The 16,159-nt window shown below is 43.7% G+C and overlaps 1 protein-coding gene across 20 annotated transcripts in view; it reads left to right on the forward strand.

Moving 5' to 3' along the window:
• Nucleotides 1-16,159, forward strand: part of PALM2AKAP2 (PALM2 and AKAP2 fusion) — a 216,475-nt gene that overhangs the window by 181,653 nt on the left and 18,663 nt on the right. For 18 of the 20 annotated variants that reach the window (XM_083419494.1, XM_083419505.1, XM_083419507.1 and 15 more), the window contains one exon: nucleotides 13,610-15,998. In XM_083419494.1, the coding sequence (XP_083275620.1) occupies nucleotides 13,610-15,998 (2,389 nt within the window). Of the gene's footprint in view, nucleotides 1-3,180; nucleotides 3,454-13,609; nucleotides 15,999-16,159 lie in introns of those variants that run through there. The other 2 variants (XM_083419500.1, XM_083419503.1) reach the window with 2 other exon arrangements.

Raw genomic sequence — 16,159 nt, forward strand, 5'->3', positions numbered from 1 at the left:
TCCATGTTAAGAGAAAGACCATATAGTATGCTGCAAAATATGTCTATTTATAGGGAAATCCTATTATTCAGTTAATGGTTCCAGTGGTGTTTTTGCACAATGTATGCCACATTTCATTCCGAAGACACTAGCTCTCCATACATGTGCTTTTTTACTTGTATGAATGCCATTTCAGATTCAGTGCAAATAGACTGATTTGCAGGAAAGAATATACTGGGACAATCTCTCTTTCTCCCCTCCCCACCCCTCAAAAATAATGTAGCATCTACAGCTATTCTCTAGAGGCTTGTGTTCTCCAGTCTACCCCATAATTGCATTAGCATGTAAATGTCTTGATGGCCTGGTTTCCTGTGCCATTAAACTGACTTCAGGCACCTTAGGATGCTTGCAATCGAGGGCAGTTCCTTTTTGGAAAACGCCGTTGCATTGGATTGTTTTGCCTGCCACCCCAGACCGAGGCGAGGAGTTAAAACGTTGTGCACTTCTTATGCCTGAAAATGAGCAACAAATAATGGGCACTGAAAATAAAAGGGAATGTTTTTTGTTCCCTTCTGAACTTGTATTTATAGCCCAGGGATTTCACATAATTGGTTTTGCTAGATATAAATTATTGGAACACACTGCATTGCGTGAACTACACTTTCCTTAGGAACAATGAATGCTTCAGTTTCCCTCGCTATGCTGAATTGTATAGCCTTTATTTTCAAGCAACGGTATATACACACTGTTTTGCTCATCTAGCCGACACTCGCTACAGATTTAAATTGGTTTTGCATGCGTTCCCTTGGATGGGCAGAGGGAAGATACAGCACCCAACACGACTTAAACTAGTACAGTGATACCTCGGGTTACAGACAATTCAGGTTTCAGAAGCTTCAGGTTACAGACTCCGCTAACCCAGAAGTAGTACCTCGGGTTAAGAACTTTGCTTCAGGATGAGAACAGAAATCGCGCAGCAACAGCACGGCAGCAGCAGGAGGTCCCATTAGCTAAAGCGGTGCTTTAGGTTAAGAACAGTTTCAGGTTAAGAACGGACCTCCAGAACGAATTAAGTTCTTAACCCGAGGTACCACTGTATGTAGATATGCCCTCATACTATGATTTGTATACACCTGTTTTATCGTGTTTTTAAATATTCTGTTGGGAGCCACCCAGAGTGGCTGGGGAAACCCAGCCAGATGGATGGGATATAAATAATAAATTCTTATTATTATATCATATGAAGTTAGGTGCCCTGATAACCATAAACTGAGAAGGGTTCAGATGTATAAGTTGGGACTTTCACCTTTTAAAAACACATAAAAGCTGAGACCTCATCTTTTCTCAGTAACATGGCCCAGTAGAAGGAACCAGCATTATTATTTTTTTGCCAATCTCCACTCTGCACAGTTGCTCTGAATTTTGAACAGCAATTACAATTTTGTGTGTGGATCTCTATCATGATACAAAGTTGCATGAGGAGTTACATTTCAGTGGCAATCCTAAACATGCTTACTGGGAGTAAGCTGTATTTGAACAGGGTTTCAAATATTATTATTAATGTAAATATTATTAAGACTTATATACCATCCTTCATCAAAATATCTCAGGGCAGTTCACAAGAAAAAAAACTAGATAAAAGCACAAATACAGTTGTACCTTGAAAATGGAATGGAATCCATTCCAGAAGTCAGTTCGACTTCCAAAACATTCAAAAACCAAAGCACGGCAAAAGCTCCAGTAGCCAATCGGAAGCCCCGTCGGAAGTTTGGCTTCCAAAAATAGTTCGCAAACCGGAACAGTCACTTCTGGGCTTGCGACATTTGGGAACTTTGCTGTTTGACTTCCAAGGAAGTTAAAATAGAAGCAACAAAACAATGCAACCCCAAGCACATTTAAAAGGCTGTAGAATATTAATCAGCTCAAGGCCTGGTTCAAGAGGAACGTTTTTGCCTGGTGCCTAAAATATATAATGAGGGTGCCGCGTAAAACTCCCTGGGGAGAGCATACCACAAATGGGGAGCCAATACAGAAAAGGCCTGTTCTTGTGTTTCCGCCTTCCGGACCTCTCATGGAGAAGGCACATGAAGAAAGCCCTCAGATGATGAACACAGAGTCCAGGTTGGTTTATATAGGGAGAGATGGTCCTCTTACATGCCTTGTAAGAAAGCGTCCCTCAGTGTGTTAAAATAATGGCATTAACATTTCTTTGCTTCGTATATTGCCACCACTTCTGGGTTATTATTGTTTTTTGCATTCGGCCTGCATCTTTCCTTTCCTTTTTACATCTTTCAGTACTGTATACTTTTAGGATCCTCATACAATCTTGTGAATCAGGGCTGCAACAGGATAACTCTGCAGTTGCAACCCATGTCGCTTTCTAAATTTAACATAACAAAATGATGCGATTTTTGTGGCTGCAGTCCGTTTATACATGGTAACACCATGCTTTCTTACAAAAAAATAGAGAGACGGGCTTTCAGTGGCACCACAAATTCTAATTGTGGGGCTAAGCAAGTTGGATGGTTGGTTGGTTGGTTGGTTGGTTGATGGATTGATTTCTAGACCATTTAACACATAGCCTTCCAACCTGTGTGTCACGACAGGTTAGTGTGTTGGCTGCAGTGTGTAGGTGAGTCGTGCAAGCACTCCCCACGCTCCTCCAGGGGCTGGAAGGCATTTAGTTTAACCCCTGGTTTGCTAGCAAAACTTAATTACTGTGTTGTGAAACGATGCATGTCTAAAAAGTGTGTCACCGACATGAAAAGCTTAGAAAGCTCTGGTTTAACATAGTAAAAATATTTCTAAGTCGTGTCAGTGTAGAATGTATTTGTATTCAATAGTGGACATAGTTGTTTTGTTTTATAACGTTATAATGTTTCATAAAGGTGGCAAAACCAGTGGTAGGTCACTGTGAGCAGATACAATCTCCTGTAACTACAATTCCCATCAGCCTCAGCATGGTCAGCGATTATGGGAGATGTAGTCCAACATCTGGAGGGTGCCATGTTGGCTGTTCTTGCTGGACAGTTTGCGTCACTTACCAATCTGAAAACTGAAGCTGATACTTTCAAACTTTGAAATATTATGGTTTGGGTTTTATTTCAAATGTGTTTGGTTACAAATGGAGCTGAAACGCCTGCCTTTGTGGGAGGTGGAAAGTGATGTCAGCGGCAAAGTGAGCCTTGCTAGAAGTTCCTATTTTGCTATACAGTACTGCAGAGACTCAGCCTGACATTTACTTTCTAACATTTCTTTGTATGAATGGATTGAGGGGGGGGGGGGAGCTTGTGCGTGCTCTCTCCCCCTCTCTTTCCCTTTCTATAAACCAGCCCTCAGCCTTCTGACATCACAGTCCCATAAGGAGGCAGAGAAGGAATTTGATTTCAATGAGCTAAAAAAAGGAGTCTTTGTAGGGGGTGGGGGGTGGGAGAGGCACGCGTCTGCTTCAAAGATCCTTAGGCATCAAATGAGGTAAGCTCCTGTTTCTTATTCTTTCCTTACTCTAGACAGCACAGGTTGTCCTGTCGTTAAGCGTTTTGTTCCGAAGAGTGCATTTTATCATAAAGGTTGCAGGCAGCGTGGTTGAGGTTTAAAAGAATATGTGGCTCCCGTCTGCTGCAAACTATGCGGTAACGGTTGCAAATGTTATGTTTCCTTTTCCTGCCTTAATAACTTAAGACACTTCTTGCTTGTCCCAACCAAAATTAATCAGTTAGATGAAGTTAGCGGGAGGGGAGGAAATACTCTGCGCCTTTGCAGCATGCAATTTTCAGAAGTAGCCTGCAATATTTTAGGAGAAATAGGTCTCTAAATGATTGCAGACCCCTTTCTGAGCTACTCGGAACAGCCTCCTTCTCCTGCTGCAGTGCAGTGTAATGTACTTGGGGTTATCAGCAGGATCATGCAGCTTTCTCCTCCTTTTCAAAGGGCTATTTTAAAACACAGCTTATACTTTTCTGCTACATGAGACCTTCTTGAGTACAGCAAATGGACACTGGAGAAACACAATAGGGGTAGCTAGCCTCTTGGGTTTGTACAGCACTTGTGAGGTCTGTTTCTCCTTTGACTTCTCTCTCGCTCTCTCCCATTCTAATAATGCACCCATTGATATAGAGAGTGTGTTTAATTGTGTCTGAAAAAGCAAGCCATAGAATGGTGCCTTTATATCACCATTCTCCAAGCTGACCCACACTGCTTCGCTATTTCTTTTCGTTCACTTAATTTAGTAGTTAAAACACTATTTAGGATTGTTATCCCAAGTTCTTGTTGTTACCACTTAACTTGTTCACCGATGATTTATCAGTTTGTCTGGAAAAATTATTTATCTCTCCACTTTCCTCCCCCCCCCCCAGTTGTTTTTAGTTCTCCCCCTCCTCGCTTTCTTTAAATAGCATCTGTCTTGAGTTGTTTCTTGTTGTATAATATTCTGGAAACTAGAGTTACCGTCTACAGTTTTAAAAAGTGTGCATCTGTCTTAACACAATTGCCTTCGGAAGATTAGACCATTTATTTTCATATAACCATTTTGGTGTGATAATATATATTTCAAACAATTTCTCATTCTTCTGGTTTGGTGTGGGGGCATCTTGCTTTCAACTTACACTCACCCCTCCAAATTTTCATACATTACCCTACCAGACTTTTAGGAGGTTCTTGTTCTGAATAGTTACTTTGCAACGTGCTTGTTGAGTTTGTGCCTTCCTTTCATCATCCACCTTTTCTGCCTAATGCAACATTGATGAAAATGTGTTAATCAAATAAGTACCTTAACATAAGCCAGATGTGCTGCTTCTGACTTCATTGGTGGCTTTTCATCAGGAAATGGAGAATCGGTGGCTGCCGGGAGGGAGCAGCAGGAGGAGTGGGTTGGAGAAGGGAATGTCTTATTCATTAGGATTCCTTTGGTTCCTTTTGTCCATACAAGGAGGAGGAGGAGAGCAGTTTCTAAATCAGGCTTCCAGTGAAATGAGCTGGCCTGGGGAATGGTTAGGCGAATGGTTAAGAAAACATAGGGAAATTACTGAGCTTATACTGCTAGTTAGTTGTCACATGGTAGGTCATATGTTATAGCCCAGATACACCAATGGCATGTAAAGAATTTGACGGCATCCTGTTATACTTCCTTCTTGAAAGCAGTGTTGTAAGTCATTCTTTATTAACCTTTCCACACCCCAAAAGAAATAGCTGGTTTTGTACTTCAGATATGAGTTTTTCACTAACAGCCACTACCCTCCAAAAATGACAAAATGCTTTGGAAACCACAATGAGATCCCAAAGGACTTCATGACACAGGATGTGGTCTGCTTTTTTCTCTTTTTTTTACCCTTTCAAGAAAGAAATGATAGCACACGCAAGCTCTTTAGCATGCCCAAAGTAGCTGTTTATGCCAATTTGCTGAGTTCAGCGTCCAGCAGATCTACTTTGCTTGTTTTGCCAAGACTCTGGGCTCATCTACACTTCCATTTGTCCCATGATTTATTCAGTCTGTTTTGTGATTTTATAGGCATGGGTCTGAACAGTTTTCAAAATTAGCCAGTCGCATTTTGCACCTGGCTATTGGCCACTTGCGACCATGTGAAGATTCCTGTGTGCCAGGATACCACCTGAGATCTCCACCATCTGGAGGTGCATGCCTGGGGATCATTGGATCTTGACTGTTTTCACACAGTCGAGTGTGTAGAATTCTGTCACTTATGTTTTGTCTGCACAATCAGAATGAATTTCTGGAACCAAATTGCTTTTTCTGTACAGCCTGAGCAGTGAACAATGTTATAGTCAATTATTGTAGTTGGTCTTCAGTTACCCAACCCCACTGCCCTGCTCACAGTTGTAAAGAATATTCTTACGTTATGAATGGTCCATGTCACCAATTAAAAAAGAGAGGTTGGAATAGGCCAATATATAATGTGGACTGTCGCTGGATCAAGTGACTTTTCTTCTTTAAGTTCTCAAAGCTCTTAACCTAGCTCAAGGTTGTCATCCGAGCTAGCCAGATGTTTAACTGAGAACCAATCACAGTCAATCCATCATTTGAAAAGTAAGACTTTAGAGCTGTCTCCCCCAAAATGGCAACTAGACATTCTGTTTTGGCGACTGCAGCCTTGGTTTAAGGAGCCATTTGGCCCCTAGCTTACATATCTGAGTTTCTAACACTGGGCCTGAAAGGTTTTTTGTTTGCCCTGTCACTTTCCCTGGGGAAAACCCACTGTGTACTTCTGAATCAGAACAATCTGAAGAAAACCTTATTGGCATTTGTTCCAATTCAGCAGTAAATAACAGGTTTTCCCAGGGAAAGTGACGGGGCAAACAAAAAACCTCTCAGACCATTTTTCCCATGCTGGGACTCCCAGTACCAGAAGTGACTGAAGACAAAGGGGCTTGGCCAGAGATGCTGAATGGAGGCAAGTCATGAGAGGGGAAGAGAGTTTAGCTTCCTTCACCCATGTACCCATTTTGCTTTGAGGGCTGGATGTCCTTCAGCCTATTACTTCCTGGTTGGGTCCATTCTGGAAAGCGCAACAGTTTGGCTTAAAGTCCCAAATGTCCAAGCAGCGGATTTTTTCTTCCATCCTGATCACTGGAAGTTCCTTGACATGCTTCCAAAATTTTGGCCCTATTGAAACAGTTGGATGCAGTTTTAAGACCCAGGTTACACAGGTTCCTGCATGACAAGAGGTTGCAAGTAATTCATAGTTGTTGGCTGTTTTGCTTTTTGATCCCTGTACTACCTCTGTTCTGATTTCCATACACGCTCTGCTTCTCAGACACTTAACATTTGTGGAATAGGAATTCCAAGAAGTGGGGGGGAGGGGCATTCCAAAACCACAAATAGTTGCAGTTTTACTACAGTACATTGCATAAATGTCACTGCTACATAGCAGCTGGAATCAAAAGTCAAAACAAGTCATGTGAGTGTGGAATATGCTACACTTATTAAAAATAACTCCTACGGAGTTTTAATTCTGATTAGTTCAAGATGGCATCAGTAGAACTTTTGAACACTGAAGCTATATGCTAATATGGTGAAACTAGTCTGTTTGCATGATCTGTTCAGAGGGGAAGGTGGATTTCCATTTCAGGAATGGGCTCCCGTAAGGACAAAAAAAAAAAAAGTCAGATTAATTTTTTGTTTGTTTTACTATCACTGGCATCACTTTTTAACTGATGGCAAGGAAGTATGGACTCTCAAAGGGGACTTTCGCCCCCACTGACCTAATTAGTAATTACAGGCATGTTCAAGCATGGGTTTCTGATACATTATTCAAGCCTCATCCTGTGTATTCTCAAAAGTTTATATTATCCCTCCTTCTTAATCCTATGGCAAGAGCGCCCATGCTCTAGAAAGGCTGCTAATGAGAATATTATCAGTATGAGGTTTCTTCTCTAATTATTTCACTAACTAGTAGTCAAACTCTTTTACTAACTCTTTTCACTAACTAGTAGTCAAACTCTTTTACCTTTTTGCTTTGTGTGCTAAACACAGAAGAAGTTGTGAAATGACCGCAAAGCATCATATTTTAGTAAGGCAACAAGAGCAATCAGGGAAATGGAACAAGCTTGCAAAGCAACATCTGTTTTATTTTAATAGTTCATATTGCACCAAGACTTCAGTAACAGGGCAGATGACCTTTTCTCTGTGAACAGAGTGGCCTTGTCTTCCCATTGTTAGGATGAAACCACGTATTACATGGTTGTTTTTCTTAGAGAAAATATATTTCAGAAAGAGGCAATTTTGAGTGGAATGGTGGTCTGGGGAGGTTCCTCCTCTCCCCCCTCCCTCTCTCTCTCTCACACACACCATGTATGTGACTTGTAATTCTGTCAATGTAATTATTGAGTGTAGTGACACAAACAGAGAAGAACAGTATTCGGCAGCAGTAGGCGACTTGATACCCTCCAGTTGTTCTGGATTATAATTCTCATCCTCCCTGTTCATTGGCCATACTCGCTGTGGCTGATGAGAACATCTAGAGGGTGCTTAACGGAAAAAAGACATAACATTCCAGATCACCCCCATGGATAAGAGATTGGGAGTGGGGTGCAAGCTCCCTCCCTCCGCCCCTTGCTGGTGTGAATTCTCTTTCTGCTTCTTTCATCACCTTCACCATGATTTATTGCTATGTGTGCATGTGCTTATTCTGAGCAGAGTTCTCTCTCCTTAGCCAGAACTGGAAGCCAGGGTTTTAAAACAGGGTTAGGACCGAACCATGGTTAACTGTACCTAACATCTGCTTCAGCTGCTTCTCCTGTTATAAGGGATGCACCCACAAGTCCTTTGCCACTGCCTACACATGCTGTGTCTTGTCTATGTCCATGCTACGTATGAACCACCAGTTGGCTTCCGCTTGTCCATAGGGCTATTGCAGGCAGAGTCCATTGATATGTCTATATAGGTAAAGGTAAAGGTACCCCTGCCCGTACAGGCCAGTCTTGACAGACTCTAGGGTTGTGCACCCATCTCACTCAAGAGGCTGGGGGCCAGCGCTGTCCGGAGACACTTCCGGGTCACGTGGCCAGCGTGACATCGCTGCTCTGGCGAGCCAGAGCCGCACACGGAAACGGCGTTTACCTTCCCGCTAGTAAGCGGTCCCTATTTATCTACTTGCACCCATGTCTATATAAGCAAACCCCAAAGTCCTTCATAAAAATCATCCAGTGTTTATTTGTGGGGAGGAAAGGAACCATTAGGTCCAGTCGTGGACGACTCTGGGGTTGTGGCGCTCATCTCGCTTTATTGGCCGAGGGAGCCGGCGTACAACTTCCGGGTCATGTAGCCAGCATGACTAAGCCGCTTCTGGCAAACCAGAGCAGCGCACGGAAACCCCGTTTACCTTCCCGCCGGAGCGGTACCTATTTATCTACTTGCACTTTGAGGTGCTTTCGAACTGCTAGGTTGGCAGGAGCTGGGACCAAGCAACAGGAGCGCACCCCGTCGCGGGGATTTGAACCGCCGACCTTTTGATCGGCAAGCTCTAGGCTCTGTGGTTTAACCCACAGCGCCACCCGCATCCCTCCCTAGTGTCCTTAGGTAGTGATATTACTGGCCAAACAGTAGGCAGCAGAGGGAATAGCATTCATCACTTCTTTTGCTCAGAGAAGTAATGGGTTACAGCCCAGTGCACATTCGCCTTTGCTGCAGTGTGTTCAAGCGCTAAGGAAGCATATATTTTTTTCCAGCTTGCAGTGTGCCTGTTCTTGATCACAGTTCTAAACTGATGAGAGTTTTAGTTCTATATAAACAATGGTCTGATAGCTTTATTGGCCAGAGGCTAAGGTGATGTTTGATGCGTCACTGGGAGCTCTGCGAACATGTCAAAACTGTGAATGTTTATACGGAAGCAGGTTTGTCTGTAACGCAACATGTCCAGAAAAGGATACAGGGAAATAACCCCTCGTGGTCCTTTATAGTCGTAGTATCTGTAGAAGCGTCAGAACTCTCAGATCTTGCAAGACTATATATTCGTTATTATAGAAATCGCAGAACACTAGAGTTGGAAAGGACCACAAAGTTAATCTCTTTCAACCTCTCTTTCACTCAAAGTGGGGCTCAAACCCACAACCCTGAGATTAAGAGTCTCGTGCTCTACCAGCTGAGCTATATGAGCAGCGTTCAAACTGCTCTGTTGCAATAAGCGGTGGCAGGGGGAACCTCCCTTAAAAGCTCCCATTTGCACTAAATGCAGCTTTTTCCTTATGTTCATTGCAGAGGGGGGATTTTTGTCAGGAACATGCCTAGGAAGGTTAGCACCACCTTCTCCAACACCCTTGTCCTAACAAGAATCTTCCCTCAGCACTACAAATCAAATTAAATCCCAAACATGGTTGCTAAACGTGAAATAAAAGTAATGTCCGTTTTAACTGTTAGTTTACTAACTTTCGCTAGATCATAGCCATATTTGGCATTCAGTATCTACCGTAAACTGGGGGGAAACCAAAGAATGTGACAACTGCAAATTCAATATTTTAAACGCAAACACAAATTGCAGGTTTTTTTTCCTTGATTTGTTTTGGTTCTAATTTCAAGCCGCATTTTTAGTTTCATTATTTTGCTTGTAATAAAACTTTTCAAAAGAGCAATGTTTAATTTATGTCCTGATTTCTGCAAGTTACTGCACACTTTCAACATATAGGTCTTTCATTCATTGCCTTAAAAAAAAACCACCAACCACCCCTTCCTTTCTATTTAGTAGGGGCATAAGAAATCAAGGAGAGAAAGTGTGTTTTTCAGACCTTGTGCCATATTTATTAATAGCTACAGAAGTCGCAGTTCATAATAAAGAAGCTATTGTGAATCAGCAGTGTGGTTCACAGTCCTAACTTGTCATTTTAATTTTGAAACCTTTTAATTCCTTAGCCATGCCAAATTCCCTCAGGATGTAAATAGATCCGTAGTGGGTTCTAAACCTTTACGCTGAAACATAAATTCTTTTTCAGCATGTGCTATTTTTTAGTTATATTTGAGTGCTTATCCTGATGATCTCATATTTCTTCCCCGAACATCAAAATGCAGCATTTTCAATACCAGTCTTGCAAATAAGTAAACAGATGTTACCAGCCCATTAAAAAAATTCATTAAACCAACTTCCTACCTACACTAAATTTAATCATTTGTAGCCTTAAAGAAGGAGAGAAGTGAATGAATACAATTTTCCTGCTTGGTTACCTGGAGACTTTGTTTTTCACCACAGGTGACCAGATAGGTGAGTGCTTGCCTTGCATTCTATCTAATTGTGCCCTTATGTGAAAGGAAAAAGTATTTACATAAACATAAAAGCTTTTGATTTAATGAATGCCTCTGTTAACTGAAAGGGGAAGTGATCTTTGCTGACTTCCTCTGCAGACTTTTACACCACCTTCCACAATCCCATGAAATTGGTTTTCAGGGTCTGGAGGTGGATACAAGGGGAAGGTGAATGTGAAAATTACCTCTCTTTTGCACAGTGCCCTTCCATTGACAGAATGAGACAATTGGATCCCACCCTTTATCCCGTATTCTGGAAGAATTTTCTCATTTGTGAAGTGTAAATTAAGGTTCTCGTTCTGAGGAATCTTCTAAACCAGGGTTTCCCAAACTTGAGTCCCCAGCTGGTTTTGGACTACAACTTCCATCATCCTTGACCACTGATCCACTTGCCCAGAGGAGCTTTGGGCTTACCTTCCTTGAACAGCAGCCCAGCAAGCCATATTTGAAATATGCATGGCTACTCATAAGTGATTGTGATGGAGTTTGAGGTGGGAGGGAGAGAGAAAGATAGAGGTCCGTTGCTTAAAGAAAGTGTTCAAGAATTTGGGTGTGCCTAAAGTAGCACTGTGGATTTTGGCCTATTGTCTTTATCCAAGCTATGATGCAAAAGTTCAGAAACCCAAGTTGTAATTTCTCAAAGTGACAATACCCAAAAGGCTGCCCCATAGCCCTGTAAGATCACACATATCATCTGAGGAAATTCTCTTTGTGGCACTGCACCCTACAGTATAGGGACGTGGGTGACGCTGTGGTCTAAACCACAGAGCCTAGGGTTTTTTGATCGGAAGGTCAGCAGTTTGAATCCCCACGACAGGGTGAGCTCCCTTTGCTCGGTCCCTGCTCCTGCCAACCTAGCAGTTCGAAAGCACGTTAAGTGCAAGTAGATAAATAGGTACTGCTCCGGCGGGAAGGTAAACGGCATTTCCATGTGCTGCTCTGGTTCACCAGAAGTGGCTTAGTCATGCTGGCCACATGACCTGGAAGCTGTCTGTGGACAAACGCTGGCTCCCTTGGCCTATAGAGCGAGATGAGCACGCAACCTTAGAGTTGTCCGCGACTGGACTTAACGGTCAGGGGTACCTTTACCTTTATCCTACATAACATTAAAGCAAACCCTTCAAGCATCCCTATTTTCTAGGGACGTTCCTGGATTTACAGAAGCCATCCTGGTTTCTGATTAGATCCCGGAATGTCTCGCTTTCCCTTATGACATCCCTGTTTTCATTGGAGAAATGTTGGCGGGTTTGGAGTTGTGTGACCCCTGATCCAAGGGGAAAGGTAACTATGCAACCTTTCGAATTCAGCTGAAGGCAGCCCTGTATAGGGAAGGTTTTTTTATGTTTAATGTTTTATTATGTTTTTAGAAAGATTGTTAAAAATGGGGGGGGGGGTTTCCATCTTATACATGGATAGTGCAGAGTTGGGACAGGTGATTGCTTGCAGCCCTGAGCAAGAGTTTTTCTGTGGTGATTGGATGGGTGAATGGTGTATGCAGCCAGGGCTGCTTTGGATTGGCTGCTGTTGTGGCAAATGGGTGGGTTATTGTTGGCTGTGTCAAGGGCTGCTGTGGATTGGCTGCCGTTGCGGCCAGTGGGCGTGCGATTGGCGGCTGCTGGCTGTGATCTTGCAGGCGGTGGTGTGTTTTGCAGCGTTCTCCATTCGTGTGAATGATTATCTGCATTCTCCCCCCCCCCCCCCCAAAAAAAAACTCAACAACTCTGGGCCATCTCCCCCAACTTTCTTAAATTGTAGTCCCCAAAAACGGGGCATCTTATACATGGGGACATGTTATACACGGAAAAATATGGTATGTTGTAGGTGGTGATTTGAAAACTGGCATTTCCTGTTATTGCCCCTGTACTATGGGGTGTGTTTCCCTCTACCATACCTGAAGCATCAGGTGCTTCAGGCCTCTTTTGGAGGCATATTATTTTGCCCAGGCTTTTCCTGATCCATAAGAACAGGTTTTTCTGTTTTTATATGCTTTTTATACTGCTGTTTTAACAATTTTGTCCTATATTTCTGTTTTAACCTTTTTTATTGGTTTAATGTTGTATACTGCTTAGAGGTGTGTGTGTTTTTTTTTATTTAAAAATGAGCAGTTTATAAATGCCTTTAAATGAAATGAATAAGAAGAAAAAGGTTGCCTTGCATCTCACTGGGCTTTCTGTCACTTTAAAACAACGAACTGTGTTCATTTCCTCTTCCTCAGCTGCGGAACACATTTTAATTCACTGCGTCTCAAAAATGCTATGAAATATTGAAATGCGAAAGTCAACTGTTGTTGTATAGTTCTTTGTTTTTAAGTTGATCAACACCCTCATATCGGCGCTCAATGACAAAACAAGCTGTTGCACCTAGCAATTAGTAAGTAGCAACAATAACGAGCGCAGGTGGGAGATAAAGAAGGTGGATATTTTACTGGATTACAAGTGTGGCTATATAATTATTATAACGTTTTGCATGTACAGTGGTATCTCTGGTTATGAATGCTTCAGGTTACGAACTCCCCTAACCCGGAAGTAGATGCTCCTGGTTGCGAACTTTGCCCCAGGATGCATACGGAAATCACGCGCCAGAGGTATGCGCCCAGCGAGAGGCCCCATTAGCGAAAGCGTGCCTCAGGTTAAGAACGGATTCAGCTTAAGAACGGACCTCCGGAACGAATTAAGTTTGTAACCAGAGGTACCACTGTATCATGTGAAAACCATATTCTCTTTCTTTTCTAGAAGAATTTGATTCCCATTCTCATATAATGATTTACAGGGGGGAGGGTTTGCTGGAGGTGATGATTGCTTTAGGCATTTCTTTGCATTACAAGGAATCTTATTTTTCCACAGAACTTCATAGTAGCTTCCCCCTCCCTTTCTATTTCCTCTATAGAAATCATCTAGACTCTCTGAGGATGACATCAAGTTGAGAAAAGAGACAGACCGATATCGTGCCAATTTCCTGGACCCTGCTGGTGTGCATGCGGCAAAGGGAGAGAGGATGGAAATAGAAGCCCTGGCCTCCGAACGTAGAAGCATCACAGTGGGGACTTCAGCGCGCACAGCGGACAACCAAACTCACTTCGCTTCCCCTGCTGCAAGCCACAATGGACTTAAAGACAGGCACGAATCGTTGGACAGTGAGGTTGCTAAAGAGATCAGGTACCTTGATGAAGTACTAGAAGCAAACTGTTGCGATTCGGCTTCTGATAACCCCTTTAATGGGATGACTTCCTCCTCCCCTGAGCCAAGCGCATCCATTGTTGTGGATGGCTCTGGTCCATCTGTTCACCTTGCTAATGATTCCAGAGCACCCAACGAAAGCAGCACCATTGTAGTTCGCGGGCAAGCGGCTCCAGTCGTGGAGCACAGTGGAATAAACGTTGCGCCTGGGAAGCTTAAGCCAAATGGCCACTCCATGGGCACCCTGCAAGAGGAACACTGTGACAGCCTGAAAGTGCCAGTGAGTCCATGCTCTTCCACAAGCTCGAGGTCTTCCAAGGATGGAGAAGCGACGTTGGCCACCATTAAGAAAGAGGCTAAGTTTGAGCTTAGAGCGTTTCATGAAGACAAGAAGCCATCGAAGCTCTTTGAGGAGGAGGACCCAAGGGAGAATTATAGAGTGCGTAAAGTGAGGCCCTCCGAGGAAATGATGGAGCTGGAGAAAGAGCGGCGGGAGCTCATTCGAAGCCAGGCTGTCAAGAAGAACCCGGGTATAGCAGCAAAGTGGTGGAACCCTCCCCAGGAGAAGACGCTGGAGGAGCAGCTAGATGAGGAACACCTGGAGTCTCACAAAAAATACAAGGAACGCAAAGAGAAGCAGCAGCAGCAGCCACCAATGCCTGTGAAACATGTCTCACATTTGTCTGCAGCACCTGATCCAGCTAGCAGCAAAAAGGTTGATGTTGTCACAGAGCAAATAGATTTTTCAGCTGCACGGAAGCAGTTCCAGTTAATGGAAAATTCAGGCCCGCCAAATAACACAACAGCAGCACCCAAGAGATCAGGGACCCCCAAAATGTTCACCATACAACCCTTCTACAAACCAATAGGTCCATCTCAAATGGACCGGCGAACAGCCTCAGTTACAAAGCCTGTCTCTCCGTGTGGGCAGACTTTGCTAGTTGGTAACAACGATATAACTGTTGTAAAAGCTGAGAAGGTGTCTTGCATCTTAGATGACAGTAACGTTCAGAACATCTCTGGTGACTCGGTGAGAGTCTCTCCATACAGTGATGCCACGAAACATGGCCATGCTACAAAGGGATGGTCGGATGATGGCGAGTTCATGAGTGCAAAGGCAGTCTTTACAGTGGTGAGAGATGATGAGCAGGGCACCTTAGATCAGTTCTCGAGGTCAGTCAATGTGTCTTCCCCTCCAGAGGAACTGGACTCTGGGCTGGATGAATTGTCAGTGAGATCTCAGGATACAACCGTTTTGGAAACACTTTCCAATGACTTCAGCATGGACAATATAAGTGACAGTGGTGCCTCCAACGAGACAATGAATGCCCTTCAAGAAAATTCGCTCACCGATTTCTCCTTGCCCCAGACCCCTCAGGCTAACACTCCTTCCGACTGTCGAGGAGACGGTATTTTCAAGTCACTTAGCGACCATGGCTTTTATTCTCCATCTTCACCGTTACTTGACTCCATGCTCATTGATGAGCAGTTGGAATACCAGGCTGGCCTACTGGTCCAAAACGCCATTCAGCAAGCCATAGCTGAGCAGGCTGACAAAGCAAGTTTTAAGCAATCCGCTTCAGAGCAAAAGAACCTCCAGGTCAAAGAACAGGAGGAGGAGGTGATCAAGGCACCGTGCTCTGAGAAACGGCACAATCCAACATTTCAGCCTCCTCAGGTGTCCTCTCCTGTGCAAGAAAAGCGAGATTCAGCACCAAAGACTTCTGCAGCTCAAGACTCTGTACTCAGGGAAAGGCAAGTTCCACAGCCATCTCCTGTTGCTCACACCACCAGACCAGTCACTGTGGAGGAAACCAAGCCAGAAGTCAGCTATTTCAGCAAGTATTCAGAAGCCGCTGAGCTAAGGAGCACGGCTTCCATTCTGGCTATGCAAGAAGCGGAGGTGACAGTAGGGCCTTTCAAACTAAGGTCAAAAAAGCAGAGGACTTTGTCTATGATAGAAGAAGAAATCCGAGCAGCCCAAGAAAGAGAGGAAGAACTGAAAAGACAAAGGCAGGGTATGCAGCTGGCACGCAGCCCTGTTGCAAAGAGTGCGCCTCCTCTACCCACCAGAACTGTGTCTTACAGAACTGCACCAGGTAAGAGCCTAACTTTTCCCTTAATCAGCAAAATAGATGCAGACCAGTGACAGCCAGCGTGGTATCCTTGATGTGTTTGTTACTGTACTCCAGTTCCTGTCAGCTCCAGCCAGAATGGCCATGTATGATGGGGGTTGTAGTCCTCCAACATCTGGGTTGGG

This window comes from Podarcis tiliguerta, assembly GCF_965153285.1.
Source record: "Podarcis tiliguerta genome assembly, chromosome: 17".
In the NCBI taxonomy this organism is placed as follows: Eukaryota; Metazoa; Chordata; class Lepidosauria; order Squamata; family Lacertidae; genus Podarcis; species Podarcis tiliguerta.